General features: G+C 40.7%; 1 protein-coding gene across 4 annotated transcripts in view; it reads right to left on the bottom strand.

The window, feature by feature from the left end:
* Nucleotides 1-1,743: 1,743 nt before the first annotated feature.
* Ddx6 (DEAD-box helicase 6) overlaps nt 1,744-17,993 on the bottom strand; it is a 49,823-nt gene continuing 33,573 nt past the window's right edge. For all 4 annotated transcript variants that reach the window (XM_045145069.1, XM_045145072.1, XM_045145071.1 and 1 more), the window contains exons 9-14: nt 16,958-17,086; nt 14,530-14,646; nt 12,620-12,683; nt 9,630-9,731; nt 8,033-8,215; nt 1,744-4,967 (exon numbers count right to left, since the gene is read on the bottom strand). In XM_045145069.1, the coding sequence (XP_045001004.1) occupies nt 8,040-8,215; nt 9,630-9,731; nt 12,620-12,683; nt 14,530-14,646; nt 16,958-17,086 (588 nt within the window). In that variant the 3' untranslated portion in view covers nt 1,744-4,967; nt 8,033-8,039. The remainder of the gene's footprint in view (nt 4,968-8,032; nt 8,216-9,629; nt 9,732-12,619; nt 12,684-14,529; nt 14,647-16,957; nt 17,087-17,993) is intronic.

The following is a 17,993-nucleotide window of genomic DNA, read 5'->3' as shown; positions in this document are numbered from 1 at the left end:
TTTTTTTGTTTTTTTAAGGTAGGGTCTCACTCTAGTCCAGGCTGGAATTCACTATGTAGTCTCAGGGTGGCCTCGAACTCACAGCAATCCTACCTCTGCCTCCCAAGTGCTGGGATTAAAGGTGTGCGCCACCATGCCTGGCCCGATTCTTTTGTAGGGAATTGTTCAAGTACGTCTTCTCACATAAAGTTTAGAATTAGCTTGTGGATAAAAAAAGAAAAAAAAAGTCTACTAGGGTTGGAAATGCATTATATTTAAAGATCAAATTGGTGAACCACGTTTTAATATTCAGGCTACAGTCCATCTCTTGAGCTTATTTCATTCCATGAGCACAAACTGTACAAATTGCACTGTACTCTTTGGGGGAGGACTGGTAAGCATGGTGTGTCAACTTCCATCGGAGCTGGTTTAGGTGTGCTGCTTTCTCTTTCTCTCATCAGTACAGCTCTGCAAGGTTCTGTGTTCAGCCTTATACCTGAGCACAATTCTGGGCGGTGACAACTCAAACAATTCTTCCCAGCCAATTACCTTGGTTTCACCTTATGAATTCTGTAGCTACATGATCTCAAACGCAAGGACATACAACACACATTTAGAGTTCCAGTGGGCTTTTATTGAGATAAATTAACAACAACAACAAAAATCAAGATTTTTCCCAACCATCTTTTCCTTGTAAACTCAGCAAGGACTCTGGTCCATGTACATACAATTTAACACATCCCAACAAAAACAGCTCCACTGGAACATTTGCCAATTCAACAGAAAGCCAATTTTCCCTTTCCCCAAAAATTATTTTCAAAATTTAAGTTCCCACTGTTTGCATGGAACTGGTCCCTTGTGGCTAGGGACATTAGAATTTTTTCCCATTTTGATTGAACAAAAATTACATTTTTAAGTTTTTCTTTCAAAAAAGGGAAATGACTTTGTTTTCTCCAGGCACCCCTCCCCAACAACCACTGGTTAAAATACAGTAACCTGTATCTTAATAACCCAGCCCTGCCCCCTCCCTTGCCCCGCCCAGCACTGTCTACTGGAGAATTTAAGTACACTTCTGTTGGAATCTGTCAGCTGTGGAGGGGCAGAGGCCAGGTGCCAGGCTAGCTCCCTCTGACCTCAGAACTGGTTACAACCTTTGGACACTTAACCCTTCACTCCAAAGATGAGTTTTTAGAGAAAGTAGATTTTCTTTCAGAGTTTAAAAAACACTATCTTTATGAATATAAAGTGGAATTGCAAACTCCATTTAAGCTCACCCAAAAGCTGTTTACTTCAGCTCCCATTAGGCCAATAATTTTGCTTGACAAAGAGGTTTGACAAGAAAATCATCCCACAATAACAATTTTTTTTTTTTTTTTTTGAGGTAGGGTCTCACTCTAGCCCAGGCTGACCTGGAACTCATTCTGTAGTCCCAGGCTGGCCTCAACCTCACAGTGATCTTCCTACCTCTGCCTGCAGAGTGCTGGGGTTAAAGGTGTGCACCACCCTGCCCAGCTCCACAGAAACAATTGGCTCCACAATAACAATTTTAAGATACAGAGAATGTTGGGGGGAGGGGAGTGGTGAATTAAAATAACATGGCTTAATTTCCAAGTACTTCATCTTTTTGTTACTCATCTAGAAGGTCAAGGAGTGTGGCTAAAGGCAGTTTCCAACAAGGTTATATGAGCTTCCAAAGTGTCTCTAAACCCTTAGTGCAGACACCCTCCCAAATGGGACACAGAACCCTCCCTCCCACCCCTATTAAAAGAAAAGAAAAAAAAAAAACCTAAGTGATCAGAATGAGATGTTTTGACTCCAAGTTCACACTCAAGGCTTCGTGCTGCACCATGTTGTTCTAACCAAGCACGATGGTACCAAACACAAAGTGAGTGGCAAAGGAAAGATGCTCCCATCTCATTCTGAAAACAAATACTGATACCCACCCACCCCATCCCAACATTTTGGGCCAACCCAATGATGCAAAGACCCATGTGAAAATATAGAAACAAATTTAGGTTTACCTTTCCTTTCCAGGAAAGATCATTTTATGACATATTCCACTAATGGAAAGTTTATTTTCAGAAGAGGGAAAAAAAAAATGGGTCCAGAGGCAGCAAGGTGTGTAACAGTCCATAACTTATTACACGACAGTATGACTGTGAGTTGATGCAGTTTTAAAATTAAAAACAGGACACAGTTCTAAGCCAAATGAGCCACTGGAAAAAAAAGAACCTGAAATATAATTTCCAATAATAGTATTTTTTTTTAATGAGGGGGCTAAAAATAAAAAATAAAAAAAGACTAGGCTTTGACCTAGTCATTAGAGCATCTTTCCATTTAATAATTCCTATTTGAGTCAAGCACCAAAGCTGGGCAGCTGCCTAAGACAGTGTCCAGTCATGGTGTCCCAGACGGATGAGTAGTTTTAAGTGCCACTCCTCAGCAGAGGCTGTACTTCATAACACTTTCAGTTTAAAGTCTGTGCTTTAAGAGGGACCCACAGGCATGTGGCACCAGGCAGAGCAGTCCAAAGTTGGCAAGGGAGACTGCATTTTTTGTTTAATTACGCACACTCTCTGGCGAGATACACAATTGCATTCACACCCCTTTTTTGCTAGTGTTCAACATGAAAGATTGTTCTTCTCTCGCCAGGGGTGGGGAAGAAAGAGAGCTGCATCAGTACAAGGGCAAGATTTATAGGTCAAAAGGTGATACCTTTTAAGCCCCTCCCCCACCCTCCCTGAAAAAGTTACTTCCTTAATTTGAGTATTTCCAATTTTGAGTGGACAGAGCCTATGTGGATTCCAAAGAAAGAGCATGCTCTTTGAGGGTCTGTACTGTGCAGCTCTTGCTACAGTTGTTAAGGAGTTAGGGCTATGTCTGATCAGGAGGCATCTGCAGGATTTTGATCCCCAAGGAATTTGGGGTGAGTCACAAATAGTTTTGCTTAGAACTAGGCAAAGTCAAAAAAGCAACTTCAAATAACTGATTTCTTTATCCAAATGAGTTAAGCATGAAAGCATATGCAGGAATTACCTTGTAGTATTTTAAGGTTTTGAAAAATGATGGAATATGGAGATCAATTTTTTTTTTAAGTTTTGTTTTTTGCTTTTTTTGTTCCCTAGATGCCTCCTGACTGACCTAGTACACTGGGTTAAAAGGGAATTACAAACATTAAAAAAAAAAAAAAAAAAAAAGTTCACTGGTTTTGGTTCATCTCACTCCTTTTGCCTGGATATCAGGCCAAACATCAAGCATGTTGGGAGGGGCACAATTTAAAGCAACACTGTCCACTGTAAAGCATTTGCCAGCAATTTACAATGCAGAATGACAGAACAATTCTTGTCACAAGCAGCTTTCTGTAACAGGAAAGTTAACAGCGCTCAGGGGTTGCCCATTCCTGCAGAAGTTTATGCACTAAGGTGGGCAGGGGCAACACGCTTACACACTACAGAGATGATCCACAGAAAATTATGCTCTGAACTGCTAATGTTGCCAAGGCTGGTACTGGTAGATATTCTGAAATGCAAATCAATGCTTTCTACATATTCTGCTCAAAGATCCTGCCACTCAATACAAATCCCACACTGTAAGGAAGGTTAATCTTTGTCTCCCTTTGCAGAACTTCAGATAGTTCCTCAAACTTTTAGAAAAGGAGAGCCAAAATCACAGCACTTCTCAATAATCGTCTTAAATTATATTTCTCAAGCTTCCTTGCTTTCTGGTGAGACTGCTCCAAAACTTAGCACATGAGACAATGTGACGGCAAACAGTGCATCTTAGACTTCTGGGCCCTGGCTCTAACACAAGTCCCCACAGAAATCTACTTTCTACAATAAGAGGTCGAAGTATTTTTAGAATTTAGTGTTGCAGAAAACTGAGCCCCTCTCATCTTTAGCTGCTCCCATAATCACTCTAATCCCCTTAATCCCAGCAACCTTTATCCAAAAAAAAAATAATATATATATATGTATATATATATATATATTTATATATGAACCCAGAAAAAAAACTTATTTACAAAGTTTATACAAGTATACACACCCGATTTTCTATGGGACACGCTTGCCACAGAGGAAAGAGGGTCAAGGCTCTGACAAGTCTACACATCAAGTGCCATACTGGTAATGGAGTTGCATGTAAACCAGTCTTTAGTGCTCTGCTATAGATCACAAAGGCTTGTCATACGGCTCTTGCAATGGTAGACTGCTCTTTCCTTTGGGAGCGGTGATGTTGCATTTACTCAGCCCAGAAGACATTTTTACTTGGGATTGTTCTTTCTTAAATACATGTATTTACAGTGTGGATGAACTGCAATTGCATATCAACTCCTCCATATAAAATAAGAAGATGGTGTTTAACATTACTAGCAAGTTTTATCTTCCAGCCCTGGGCTTGAGTACTGGGTAGAACAGGAAGAGAGACTTCAACTTGAAAACAAAATGAACAAAGAGAAAAGGAAAGAAAAAGAAAATTACTTTGTTGATTCCTTGGGCTGTGTCTAAAAGATGATGTTCTGAATGGTCTCATAGCATAAGGCACTTCGCACAAATAAGTAATAAGCTCTTCAGGCTTAAAAAACGGATGAATAATCAGGGAGAAGTTGAAATGCAGTAGAGTCAGCTGTTGGAGAAATTTGAAATTGTAGACAAGCTTGTGTATTCATCAAGGTTCTTCTCTTCTTAGGGTTTCTCCCCTTCTCTTCCTTTTTCCTCCTTCCTTGTCCCCTTTACCCAGAAAACATTTTAAAAAACCAGCAGTTAGTGCAACTAATGTTCAGTCAGCACACAGTGCAAACAAGTGAGAACAAAAAAGGTACATTTCTTTTCAGTCTTTTCTCTTCACCAGTTAAAAAAAAAGAAAAAGTCTGAGCTCTTTTTTAAGTCTTCATAGTTCCAAAATAATAGATGAAAAACCCACAATGAGAAGAGCATCCCCCCCAATGATGTGTCACAGATCCAAAGGAGCCTTCTGCAGTTTGTCAAAGCCTGTAAGAAAATTTAGAAATTTAAAATTAACACCCATGCAAACAATACACAAGCTGTTTTCACAGTTCTATCAAATGCTCTCTAGTAGTTTCTACTGAGGTTTTTTTTTTTTTTGGTTTGTTTTTGGAGGTAGGATTTCACTCTAGCTTAGGCTGACCTGGAACTCATGGCAATCTTTCTACCTCTGACTCCTGAGTGTTGGGATTAAAGTACCCTACCACACTGGGCTTCTACTGAGATTTTGCTTACTGAAGAACCCACTTTGGTTGGGTATGGTACTCATGCCTAGAATTCCAGTACTAGGGAGGCTCGGAAGGAGAGTTCCAGACAAGCCTGGGCTACAGAGTAAGACCCTGCCTCAAAAATAAAACGAATAAAACCTTATGAAGGACTTTCTCCTGGGCAGCTCTAACACAGAATGAGATCCTGAAGTTCTCATAGGAGGCAGCTTCATCATAATTAAATCAAGGAGCTGAGTGTGGTGGCCCACATCTCTAACCCGAGCACTTGGTGACAGGATCAGGATTTCGAGGTCATCCTTGGCTACAATAGTGAGTTTAAGGACAAGCCTCAACTATATGACACCCTATGTGAAATACAAAAAAAAACCCAACAAACAAACAAAAAAACCAACAAAAAAAAACAACAAAAAACAGGCTGGAGAGATGAGATGGCTCAGTGGGTTAGAGCATTTGCTATGGCAGCGCTAAGTTTGTCCCCCAACACCCATGTAAAAGGTTGGGTGTGGCCACATTTGCCAATAACCTCAGTTCTGAAGTGGGTAGAGACAGAAGAATGCTAGGGCTCACTGGTCAGCCAGTCTAACTGAAAAACAGAACAAGACCAAAAAAAAAAAAAAAAAAAAAGCAGCTCCAGGTTCAATGAGAGAATCCATGTAACAAACCAAAGTAGAATAGCCAAGTCTCCAGTCTTCTCTCATTTTTCTTGAGACAGGGTCTTACTACATAATTCACAATCCCCCTACTTCAGGTCTCTGAGTGCTAGGATTAGACATAGACCACCATACTTGGCTTGAAAATCCTTTAAGCTATATAGTATATAGTAACAGTTAAGATGTTCACTATACAGTTGGGGACACATAACTCAGTGGTAAAATGTTTGCCTAGCATGCACAAGCCTTCTTCAATCCCTAGCACAGTAAGTATGACAGAAAGATGGAAAAATTATCTGTCAAATCTGCTATTAGTAAAAATTCTGAAATAGTCTATACTACTTGATGTTGCGTCATTTCTAACAAGGGCCAAAGTATCATCAAAATCTGAAGTCTGGAGAGTTGGCTTAGCATTTAAGGCACTTGCCTGAGAAGCGTAAGGACCCATGTAAGCCAGATGCACAAGGTGGCATATGCTTCTGGATGGAGTTACTTTGCAGTGGGCTAGAGGCCCTGGCATGCTCATTCTCTCTCTCAAATCACATGCACACATGCCAGGAGTGGTGGCACACACCTTTAATCCCAGCACTTGTGAGGCAGGGGTAGGAGGATTGCTTTGAGTTTGAGGCCAGCCTGAGACCACACAGTGAATTCCTCATCAGACTGGGCTAGAGTGAGACCCTACTTGGAAAAAACGAAGACATTATTTTAATCTGATTATGTATTTGGCAATAAGGCTATAATAGCAATACAGGATAAACACCCATTGGCAGTCAATTTTATCTCATGTATTAATAATAATGCACCTATTTAAAAACACAACTTTTAGGGCTGGAGAGATGGCTTAATGGTTCAGGACCCAGGTTTGATTCTCCACGTTCCATCCAGGTAAGCCAGACGCATGTGGTGGCACATGCGTCTGGAGTTCATTTGCAGTGGCTGGAGGTCCTGGTGCATCCATTCTCTTCCTCTAATAAATAAATAGATAAATAAAATAAAACATGACTTTTGGACTGGAGAGATGGCTTAGCAGTTAAGGTACTTGCCTGCGAAGCCTAAGGACCTAAGTTTGATTCCCCAGTACACAAGAAAGCCAGATGCACAAGGTGGAGGGAGCATGTGTCTGGAGTTCATTTGCAGTAGAGGCCCTGGTGTGCCCATTCTCATTATCTCTCAAATAATTATGTTTAAAAATATGACTTTTCTCAGGGTAGCCTCAAACTCATGGTGATCCTCCTACCTCTGCCTCTGAGTGCTGGGATTAAAGGTGTGCATCACCACGCAAAAAAAAAAAAAAAAAAAAAGACTTTTGATGGAAAAGGAAAAAAACAGAAAACATTTTCATCCTCAAAGCTTCCAAAAAGATTTTTTTCAATCTTTGCATGTATATATACATGCTCATGGGAATGCAAGTGTGTACCTGCACAGCATACATGTAGAAGTCTGAGGTCAGTTTTTTTGTTTTTTTTTTCATCCTTCTGGTATTCTCTTATTTATTTGGGGCAGGGGGGAGAAGAGAATGAATGGACACACCAGGACCTCCAGCCACTGCAAATGAACTCCAGATGCATGCACCACCTGGCATGTGCATCTGGCTTATGTGGATCCTGGGGAAATCAAACCTGGGTCCTCAGGCTTTACAGGCAAGCACCTTAACCACTAGGCAATCCCCTCCAGCCCCAGAGGTCACTTTCCAGTACTGACCCTCGCCTTTCACCTTTATGGGGCAGTCTCATGTTTATCAGTATATAGGCTGGCCCTTGAGCTTCTGGGAATTCTTGGGCCTCATCTCACCACAGTAGTGCTGCAATCACAGGTTCTAGGATCTGAACTCAGGTCATTGCACTTGAACCATTCCCCTAAACCCCAAACCTTTCACTTTCATTATTTTTTGAGAGTTCAAATTTGCTTTAAATATATTTAGTACATTAATGAGGAAGCTGTATATCAGGCCAAAATTAATATCCTTTTTAAAATATTTATTTATTTAATTTTTATTAACATTTTCCATGATACAAATTAATATTCTTTAATGATACTATTGTCTCACTCCAGAGCTGCTTGTTTCTTGTCCTATTTATGAGTTGAGTGTTTTACCCCTTATTGCTATTAGAGTGGGATATCCAACTTTAATTCAAAGGTTATGCTCACTTTGTTTTTGTTAGATACATACATGCTTGTTAAGGTTTCTCATCTTCTACAGGCTCACTATGGTATTCTGCCACATAGAGGCTCTTGTCAATGTTGCTTGGGATAGGTTTAATTTCTGTTCCCAGCTGCTCCTCAATACTTTTCAGGTTGAAGCGATCATCATATGTGATCAAGTTGATGGCTAAGCCAAGATGACCAAAGCGACCTAAAGAAAAAAATGTTTAAATTAATGAGATACATATAAAAAAATCACTATGTATGTGGAAGTCTGTAAGTAGCCAAACCACACAGGATTAATATGTTTGGTGCTATTCTGAGTTATTTAAAACAACAACACGACTAACTGGATGTGATGGCACCTTTAGTCCCAGTACTCAGGAGTACTGGTAGGTAGGAGGATCACTGTGAGGTCAGCCTGAACTAGAGACCCTACCTTGGAAAACAAACTTCACAAGACTGGGAAAATGTTTTGCAAGGCCTGTAAGCCCAGATTCAATTCCCAAACCACTTTTGTAAGCCAGACAAAAAGTGGTACAAATGTGTGATGTTCATTTGTTGCAGAATAAGGCCCTGGTGTGCCCATACATACACTCTCCCAAACCAAAAACAAACCCATTCTTAAGAGTCTCCTCAGATACAGCTGAGGGGGGAGAAAATAAAAAAAGTGAACAGACTTATCATGGCTATTATTCCCTAAACTATATAGAGCAATACCTATATACAAAGTACTTAGATTGTGTCAGATATTATAAGTAACCTAAAGATTGTAAGCATACTGAACATGCACTGGTTATATGTAATACCCAGGCACTGTGTCAAAGACTCAAATACTCACAAACTTAAAGATCAGCAAGGGGGTCCAGAAACCCATTCCATCTGAATACTAAGCAAGAGTTTTTGGGGGTTTTCCAGGTAGGGTCTCACTCTAGCTCAGGATGATCTGGAACTCACTGTATGTCCAGGTTGGCCTTGAACTCAAGTGATCCTCAGCCTCACACACCTTGAATTAAAGGTGTGTGCCATCACAACCAACTTGATGAACAGTTTTAAAATTTTACCTTAAATTAAGTATGTAGTAGTTATTTTAAATTTTCTGGTGTTTTTTTTTTTTTTTTTTGGTCATTGTCTGTTTTTGCTTTTCAAGGTAAGGTACATTACATGCTGACCTGGAATTTACTATGTAGTCTCAGGGTGGACCTGAGCTCATAGTGATCCTCCTACCTCTGCTGGGATTAAAGACATGCGCCATCATGCCTGGCTGCTGGTTTTTGTTTTTAATTGAGACAGGGTCTTACTAAGTGCCCGACTTAACTTTTAGTCATGATCCTCTTGCCTCAGACTCCTTGTTCTGTGAATGAAGGTGTGTGCTACCATGCCCGTATTACACCATCTAGTAAAGAGTTAAGCCGGGCATGGTAGCACACAACTGTAGCCCCAGAATTTTAGAGGCTGAGGCAAAGGACAGGCCTCATAGAGTAAGATTCCCCTCTCTGAATGAAGTGATTCAGAAGTCAGTATCAAACAATTCCTAGCTACTATACTTCAAAAAGGAACCAAAGTTTGTGATTATATTTCTCATAAAGTAACTTCTACCAAATTATCCCCTCAATTTTCCTCACCTGATCTTCCAATACGATGAAGATAGGTCTCTGCCAGCTTTGGGAAGTCAAAGTTAATTACCACATTCACAGCTTGTATATCAATACCTCGGGTAAACAGATCTTTAAAAAAAGGAAGATATTTTTTCAATTTAAATGCCTCTTGGAACCACAGTACTTTTAAAATCCTTATTTCTTGTGTAATCTATATTTATTAATTTAATTTAGCTATTCAAATGCACATGCAAATTACTGACACGACCTTTCGTAATCACATCTTCATTAACAACTTTCTGCTTACAAATTACTTTTTCCCAGTTCCATTTTATAAAAGGTTTATTTTGTTTTGGGGGCTGGAGAGATGGCTTAGCAGTTAAGGCACTTGCTGGCAATCCTAAGGATCTAGCTAGGTTCATTCCCCAGTAACCATTTAAGTCAGATGCACAAGGTGGCACATGTATCTGGAGTTCATTTGTAGTGACTAGCAGACCTGGGGCACCCATTCTCTCTCTGTCTGCTTCCTCATTAAAAAATAAATAAAATAGTGCTGGAGAGATGGCTTAGTGGTTAAGTGCTTGCCTATGAAGCCTAAGGATCCCGGTTTGAGGCTCAATTCCCCAGAACCCATGTTAGCCAGATGCACAAGGGGGCACATGCACCTGGAGTTCGTTTGCAGTGGCCGGAGGCCCTGGAGCACCCATTCTCTCTCTCTGCCTCTTTCCCTATCGCTCTCAAATAAAAATAGATAAAAATGAACAAATAAACAAATAGTCTTGGGCTGGAGAGACTGCTCGGGGGTTAAAGGCACTTTAAAAAACAAAAAACAGGGGGCTGGAGAGATGGCTTAGTGGTTAAGGCACTTGCCTGCAAAACCAAAGGACCCAGGTTTGACTCCCCAGATGCACCAGAGGGTGCATGCATCTGGAGTTTGCGGTGGCTAGATGCCCTGGCACATCCATTTTTTCTCTCTCTCTACCTGCCTATTTCTATATAACTCTCTCAAATTAATAAAAATAAAATATTTAAAAACAAATAAAAAACTTTGTTATTTTAGGCCTGGCATGGTGGCGCATGCCTTTAATCCTAGCAGTCAGGAGGCAGAGGCAGGTGGAGTGCTGCGAGTTCAAGGCCACCCTGGGCTAGAGTGAGACCCTACATTGAAAAACAAAAACCTTCATTTTGTTTTACAATGAGAGTAAAAGACAGAATTGGCACTCGGGGCCTTCAGCCACTGCAAATGATCTCCAGATGCATCACCTTGTGCATCTGGCTTACATGGGTCCCTTGGCTTCGCAGGCAAGTACCTTAACCACTAAGCCATCTCTCCAGGCCCAGATTTACTGTCTTACTCAACTGCTCTTTTCATCTTCCTTTTGTTTCTTTTGTTTTTGAAGGTAGGGTCCTGCTCTAGCCCAGGCTGACCTGGAATTAGTCTCAGGCTGGCCTTGAACTCACAGTTATCCTTCTACCTCTATCTCCCAAGTGTTGGGATTAAAGGTGTGTGTCACACCATGCCCTGCAGCCTTCAAATTCTTTTAACTTTTTAAAAATTGTTTTATTTCTTTAAAGGGGGGGGCAGACAGACAACATACAGAATGGACACATCAGGGCCTCGAAACACTATAAAGGAACTCCAGATGCATGTGCCACCTTGTGCATCTGGCTTACGTGGGTATTGGGGAATTGAACCCTGGGTCCTTAGGCTTCACAAGCAAGTGCCCCTTAGCTCCTAGGTTCCCCAAATTCTTTTATATTATTTTTTGGTTTTCCAAGGTAGGGTTTGCTCTAGCCCAGGCTGACCTGGAATTCACTATATAGTCTGAGGGTGGCCTTGAACTCATGGTGATCCTCCTACCTCTGCCTCCCAAGTGCTGGAATTAAACGTGTGCACCACCAAATCTAGCTAAATTCTTTCACTTAAAAATTATTCTCTAGCCAAGAAAAAAATTCAAACAATTGATCAGTATACTTATCAGTATACATACATCTCAATTCCAAGTCTTTCAATTTACACGAATGATTATTCATCTCATACCAATAGAAGATAAGATCCCAAATGTGCAATCTACTTGTTTTGTCTGATCTGGTGTGTACCTTGTCCCCCCACCTCCAGGGTTTTTCTGTTTGTAATAAAATAAGATGAAATATGTACTAGTCTGATTCTGACGAAAAAAATTAGAAAAAGATATGAGCTGGGTGTGGTGGTGCATGCCTTTAATCCTAGCACTTGGGAGGAAGAGGCAGGAGGATTGCCATTAGTTCAAGGCCACCCTGAGACTACATAGTGAATTCTAGGTCAGCCTGGGTTAGAGTGAGACTACCTGAACAAAACAAAACAAAACAAAAATCTAGTCAGTTCAAAAGTTCAACATGGGTGGTTGAAGAAATGGCTTAAAGGTTAAGGTGCTGGCCTGCAAGGCCTAAGGATGCAGGTTCAACTCCCCATAACCCACATAAGACAGATGCACAAGGTGGTGCATGAAGTCTGGAATTTGTTTGCAGTGGCTAGAGGCCCTGGTGTGCCCATTCTCTCTCTACTCTATGTGTCCCCCTCTCAAATGAATAAATAAATAAATTTACCTTTTAAAAAAAAGCCCAACATGAGGTGTATGTGTGTGTATTGGGGGGGGAGTAATGACACAGAATTTTCTCAGTGGTTAGAGGCACTGGCTTGCAAAGTTTGATGGCCTGGATTCAATTCTCCAGTACCTATGTCAAGCCAGATACACAAAGTGAGGCATGTGCCTAGAATTCATTTATAGCAGTAAGAAGCCCTGAAGTGCTCTGAAATAAATACAATTCCAGCATGAAGTATGAGCACAAAAACATTATCTTGTGTAAATTAGGATAGGGAACTTAATTTAGGGGAGTTTAAAACAGAATTAACTCTGAGCCTCATATATTCTAAAAGTAGCAGTAGGTTATGATGAAGTATGCCATAGGCTGCACTATGTGCCTCAGAGAAAGTAATCTAGAACTAAGAAGTGGTAAAAGAAATACAAAAAACTTACCAGTGCAAACAAGATTGCGGCATAAGCCATTTCGAAAATCATGAAACACACGATTTCGATGTTCCTAAGGAAAAAACAAAATAGACTCCACTTGATTAAAACTGATACATAATCAGGTGTGGTGGTACATGTCTTTAATCCCAGCATTCAGGAAGCAGAGGTAAGAGGACAGCTGTGAATTTGAGGCCAACCTGGGAGTTCCAGGTAAGCCTGGAATATAGTGAGACCCTGGGGTGGGGGAGACCCAAAATAAACCACATCACTGTCTCTTCTATCCAAGCGGTTTTTTATATCCCACATTTTTTTTTGTTTTTGGAGGTTTTTGTTTTTAGGGTTTCACTCTAGTCCAGGCTGACCTGGAATTTACTATGGAGTCTCAGGGTAGCCCAGGTTGGCTGCAAATTTGCAATTCTCTACCTTAGCCTCCAGAGTGCTGGGATTACAGGTATGTATCACCATGCCTAGCTCAGAAACTTTTACCATGAAATTTCAGTGCTATACTTAGACTAAAAGTTCATATTATATAGTGTTGAATTATTCCATATTAAATTAAATTATGAATATCTATAGGTTGTATGAAGGCAAAAACAAAACAGATCAGCTTAGGCACATCTTGTAGTTTAGTATTATCCTGAGTTTCCTTTTTCCAATCTCAGTTACCCACATCTCACCTTGGTCCAAACCTTGAATGGAAAATGTGAGAATTCATAAATTTTAAATTACACACCCTTCTAAGTATTACAACAAAACCTTTAACACCACTCATATGTTGATGTACCTTACTTCACTTCAGTATAATATTTTGAGGTTAATTATTTTATAACTGCCAATGATTCTGTTTCTAACTTATCAATTATACTTCACCATAGGTATGTATGTACAGGAAAGTATAGAGTTTGGTGCCATCTATAATTTCATACATTCAGTGCAGATTTTGGAACATATCCTTCCCTCCCCTTTGGGGAAGAGGGAACTAACTACTGCAGGTAAGTTAAACTTCTGAAGTAGTGCTTGTTATTGCCAATGAACAAGTCATTGGCCACAGGTAGCTAAAGTCTACTTTGAGGAACAAATTTCAAATTTTATTTCATTTTAACTACTTTAAATGGTCACAAGTGGCTAATAAGGTTTACTGCATTAAATAGAACAAGCCTAGGGATTATCAGGAAAAGGAAGATTATAAATTCACTTATCTTAAAAAAAAATTGTATTTATTTAAGATACAGTGAAAGAGAGAGAGAGGCAGATAGAGAGAGAGGGAAAGAGAATGAGTGAGCCAGGGCCTCCAGCCACTGTAAACAAACTCCAGACACATGTATCACCTTGTGCATCTGGCTTACGTGGGTCCTGGGCAATTGAACCTTGGTCCCTTGGCTTCGCGGGCATGCACCTTACCGCTAGGCCATCTCTCCAGACCCAGCCCTAAATATTTTTATTTATTTATTTGCAAACAGAAAGGGACTGACAGACAGAATGGGCACACCAGGGCCTCCAGATACATGTACCTCTTTGCACATCTGGCTTTATGTGGGTACCGGGGAATCAAATCCAGGTCATTAGGCTTTGCAGGAAAGTACTTTAACCACTGAGACATCTCTCCAGCCCCATTTTTTTCAGATCTTAACATACTAATTCATACACTGCTCTCAATCTTTCTCATAATCTTATAATTAAAGTGGATATGTATCATATCCAAATTAGTTAAATGAAGGTTCCTTTGGTTACTAAAGAACAGTAGTTTGCTTTTCTCCTTTTTCTGGTGCTGGCAGCCTTGGCTATACTGAGTTACACTTCAGTCCAACAACAGCTTAAACATAGGCATTTGGGACAGCATTAAAACAAAATACAAAAAAAAAATTATAAGCAGCTTTTTTTTTGTTATGCCTATGAGGTCCTAGCTCCATACTCACCTGCCTCATCTTAGCATGGATATAGAAGCAGGAGTATCCCAGCTGGGAGATCTTCTTGGCGAGCAATTCCACTCGCTGAGAGGAATTACAGAAGATGATGGACTGGTTTATCTGAAGCTGCCCAGGAGAGATAAGAAAGAAAATTTCTTTGCCAAAATTGAAACAATCTAAAATTCAGAATCTCATAACACAAGAGATAAGAAAAGTTGTAATAAGAATGCTTGGCTAAAGTGAAATCCCACCTCAAAAAACAAAAAACAGTTTGCTAAACAGTTACAGATAAATTTATTGCAGCAGAATATTTAAGAAGAACTTCCTAAGTGTCAACAAGATGAAAAGCAATGGTTCTTGGGACTGAAGAGATGGTTTAGCAGTTAAGGTGCTTGTCTGAGAAGCCTAAGGACCATGTTCTACTCTCCAGATCCCATGTTAGCTAGATGCACAAAGGTGAGGCAAGTGCAAGGTTGTACATGCCAACTAGGTAACACTAGTGTCTGGAGTTTGATTCAGTGGCTGAGGCCCTAGCACGCCAATTCATTCTCTCCTTCTTTCTTAAAAAAATAAAAATAGGGCTGGAGAGATGGCTTAGCGGTTAAGCACTCGCCTGTGAAGCCTAAGGACCCCGGTTCGAGGCTCGGTTCCCCAGGTCCCACGTTAGCCAGATGCACAAGGGGGCGCACGCGTCTGGAGTTCGTTTGCAGAGGCTGGAAGCCCTGGCGCCCCATTCTCTCTCTCTCTCTCCCTCTATCTAGCTTTCTGTCTCTGTCGCTCTCAAATAAATAAATAAAATAAAATAAAATAAAATAAAATAAACGACGACTCATTATTCAAAGTAGTTTTTGTTCTATGAAATCATTTCAAAAACTGAAGGAGCAAGTAAGAACTGCTGCTTCTAGAGAATAAGGAATAGGGTCCTATGAGAGTAACTATCTGGCATTTTTGTCAATAGATAAACGTGCAACTGTTCTATGCGTGCTTCTGTGAAAGCATATCTTATTTAGTACATCCACAGCCCCAACCAGCATAACCTATGCCTTAGAAAAGCTTATCCAGAGGTAGGCGTGGTGACACACACCTTTAATCCCAGCACTTGGGAGGCAGAGACAGGAAGACTGTCCTGAGTTCAAGGCCACCCTGAGACTACATAGCGAATTCCAATCCAGCCTGCGCTAGAGCAAGACCCTACCTCGAAAAACAAAAAAACAAAAACAAAAAGGAACATCCAACACGTATTTTCTCTCAGGAGCACATCAGTCTTGTGCTTATCAGAGCAAAGATCAACATCTTAGCACTAGCATAGGGGCCATTTTGAACATTGAAATCAACACACAAAACCTAAAAACCATGGCACTAGGACTATGAAATGAATACCTAGAGCATGAAGGATAAAACAAGAAGTGTGGTAGTTTAAATAGCAAATGTCCCCCACAGCTTTGTACTCAAGCCTTATTATCTTTATCACTTGCAGGTGGTGGGCCTTTGGGAGGCAGAGTCTTCCTGGAGGACTTGTGCCACTGAGGGTGGGCCTTGGGATTCTGTAGTCCAGCTCTGCTTGCTGGTGGTAGCTACTCTTTCTGCTACCTACATAATGATAGTGATGATAGGAACTGGCAATCTGCTCCTGCTGTGCTTTCCTGGGCATGAAACTTTCTTCAAACTGTAGATGAAATAAACCCTTTCTTTTCAAAAGTTGCTTCTGATTGGGTATTTTTTTTTCCCCCTTAGGAACAAGAAGGTAACTTCAACAGCTGGTATCAAATTTTTTGCCACACTGTACATGCCTATAAAATGACAATGTAAGTTCCTTGAATACTGATTTTGAGTTTTTTTTAGGTAGGGTTTCACTTTAGCCTAGGATGACCTGGAATTTCACTAGGCAGTCTCAGGGTGGCCTCAAACTCATGGCAATCCTCTCTACCTCTGACCCCCAAGAACTGGGACTAAAGACGTGTGCTACCACGCTTGGCTAGTCAAAAAAAAACCCCTTTTTCCCCCCCAGGTAGGGTTTTACTCTAGTAAATTCCTTACCTGGAATTGTCTTCTCAGGGAGGCCTAGAACTCACAGAGATCCTCCTACTTCTGCCTACAAGTGCTGGGATTAAAGGCGTGTGCCACCATGCCCAGCTAGTCAGGTATTTTCTAATGTGCCTGTGCTAATCAGCTTCAACTTTAGACCAAATGAACCCCCCCCCACCCCTTTTTAAGGTAGGGTCTCACTCTAGCCCAGCCTGACCTAGAATTCATTATGTAGTCTCAGGGTGGCCTCAAACTCATAGCAATTCCCCTACTCCTGCCTCCCGAGTACTGAGATTAAAGGCGTGCACCACCACACCCAGCTGAAACTGCTTTTATAGTGTAGATGATAAAAACGATACAGCTGTACTAGGAATGAGTGACAGATAATACTCAGCAGCATTACCCGACTTACCCTGGAGAAAAGTGTGTTGAGGCAATGTACTTTTTGGCGCTCTGTTACATATGCGTAGTACTGGGTTACTCCCTTCAGAGTTAGTTCCTCCATCAGGTTAATCTCATAGGGTTTCTGCAAATGAGAATTCTGGAGAAAAAAAATACAAAGTCTTAATTGAAAGTAGAGTTTCTCTCTTTTTAAAAATATTTGTGTTTATTTGACAGGGAAAGAAGAGGGAGGGAGGGAGAAAATGGACGCAGCAGCCACCACAAACGAACTCCAGACATGTGTATTCCCCCCTTGTGCATCTTGCTAATGTGGGCCCTGGGGAATCAAACCTGGGTCTTTTGGCTTTGCAGGCAAACACCTTAACTGTAAGCCATCTCTCCAGCCCTCTTTTTTTTTTTTGAGATGGGGCCTCACTCTAGCCCAGGTTGACCTGGAATTCACTACGTAGTCTCAGAGTAGCCTCGAACTCACACCAATCCTTCTACCTCTGCCTTCTAAGTGCTGGGATTAAAGGCATGCACCACCATGCTGGTTTGAGTTTCTCTCTTCAATTAGAAATACATACATACACTTCTTTTGGGGGGGAGCAGTATAGGGAATTACCTACCCCTAAGTCCAAGCTATATACATTTTTTTGTCTCATGCTCTAAGTGATGTAGCTCTTTTTAAAAAAATAAGTGTATGTAAAAGAAATTAAACTGTGACCTTTGGTTCAGAAATATGTAGTTAAAAGCTAGGCATGGTGATACATGTCTGTAATTCCACCCCTCAGGAAGCTGAGGCAGGAAGATCATCATGAATTAGAGGCCAGCTTGGACTAGATAGGGAGTTCTAGGCCAGACATGTTTTGTACACAAGACAATACTGTAACCAACTTACTTACTATAAATAAAATGTTAGCCTTACATCAAGAGCTATATAAAATCAAATTATAACTTTAAAAAAATGTAATAAATAAAAAGTACTCTTATGCACAAGTCTTTTGATCAAGTGAAATAAAACTTAAAATAATTAGGGCTGGAGAAGATGGCTTAGCGGTTAAGGC

Source organism: Jaculus jaculus, chromosome 3, assembly GCF_020740685.1.
Source record: "Jaculus jaculus isolate mJacJac1 chromosome 3, mJacJac1.mat.Y.cur, whole genome shotgun sequence".
Taxonomy (NCBI): Eukaryota; Metazoa; Chordata; class Mammalia; order Rodentia; family Dipodidae; genus Jaculus; species Jaculus jaculus.
The sequence above is the reverse complement of the archived record's forward strand: the minus strand, read 5'-3'. Positions and strand labels throughout refer to the sequence as shown.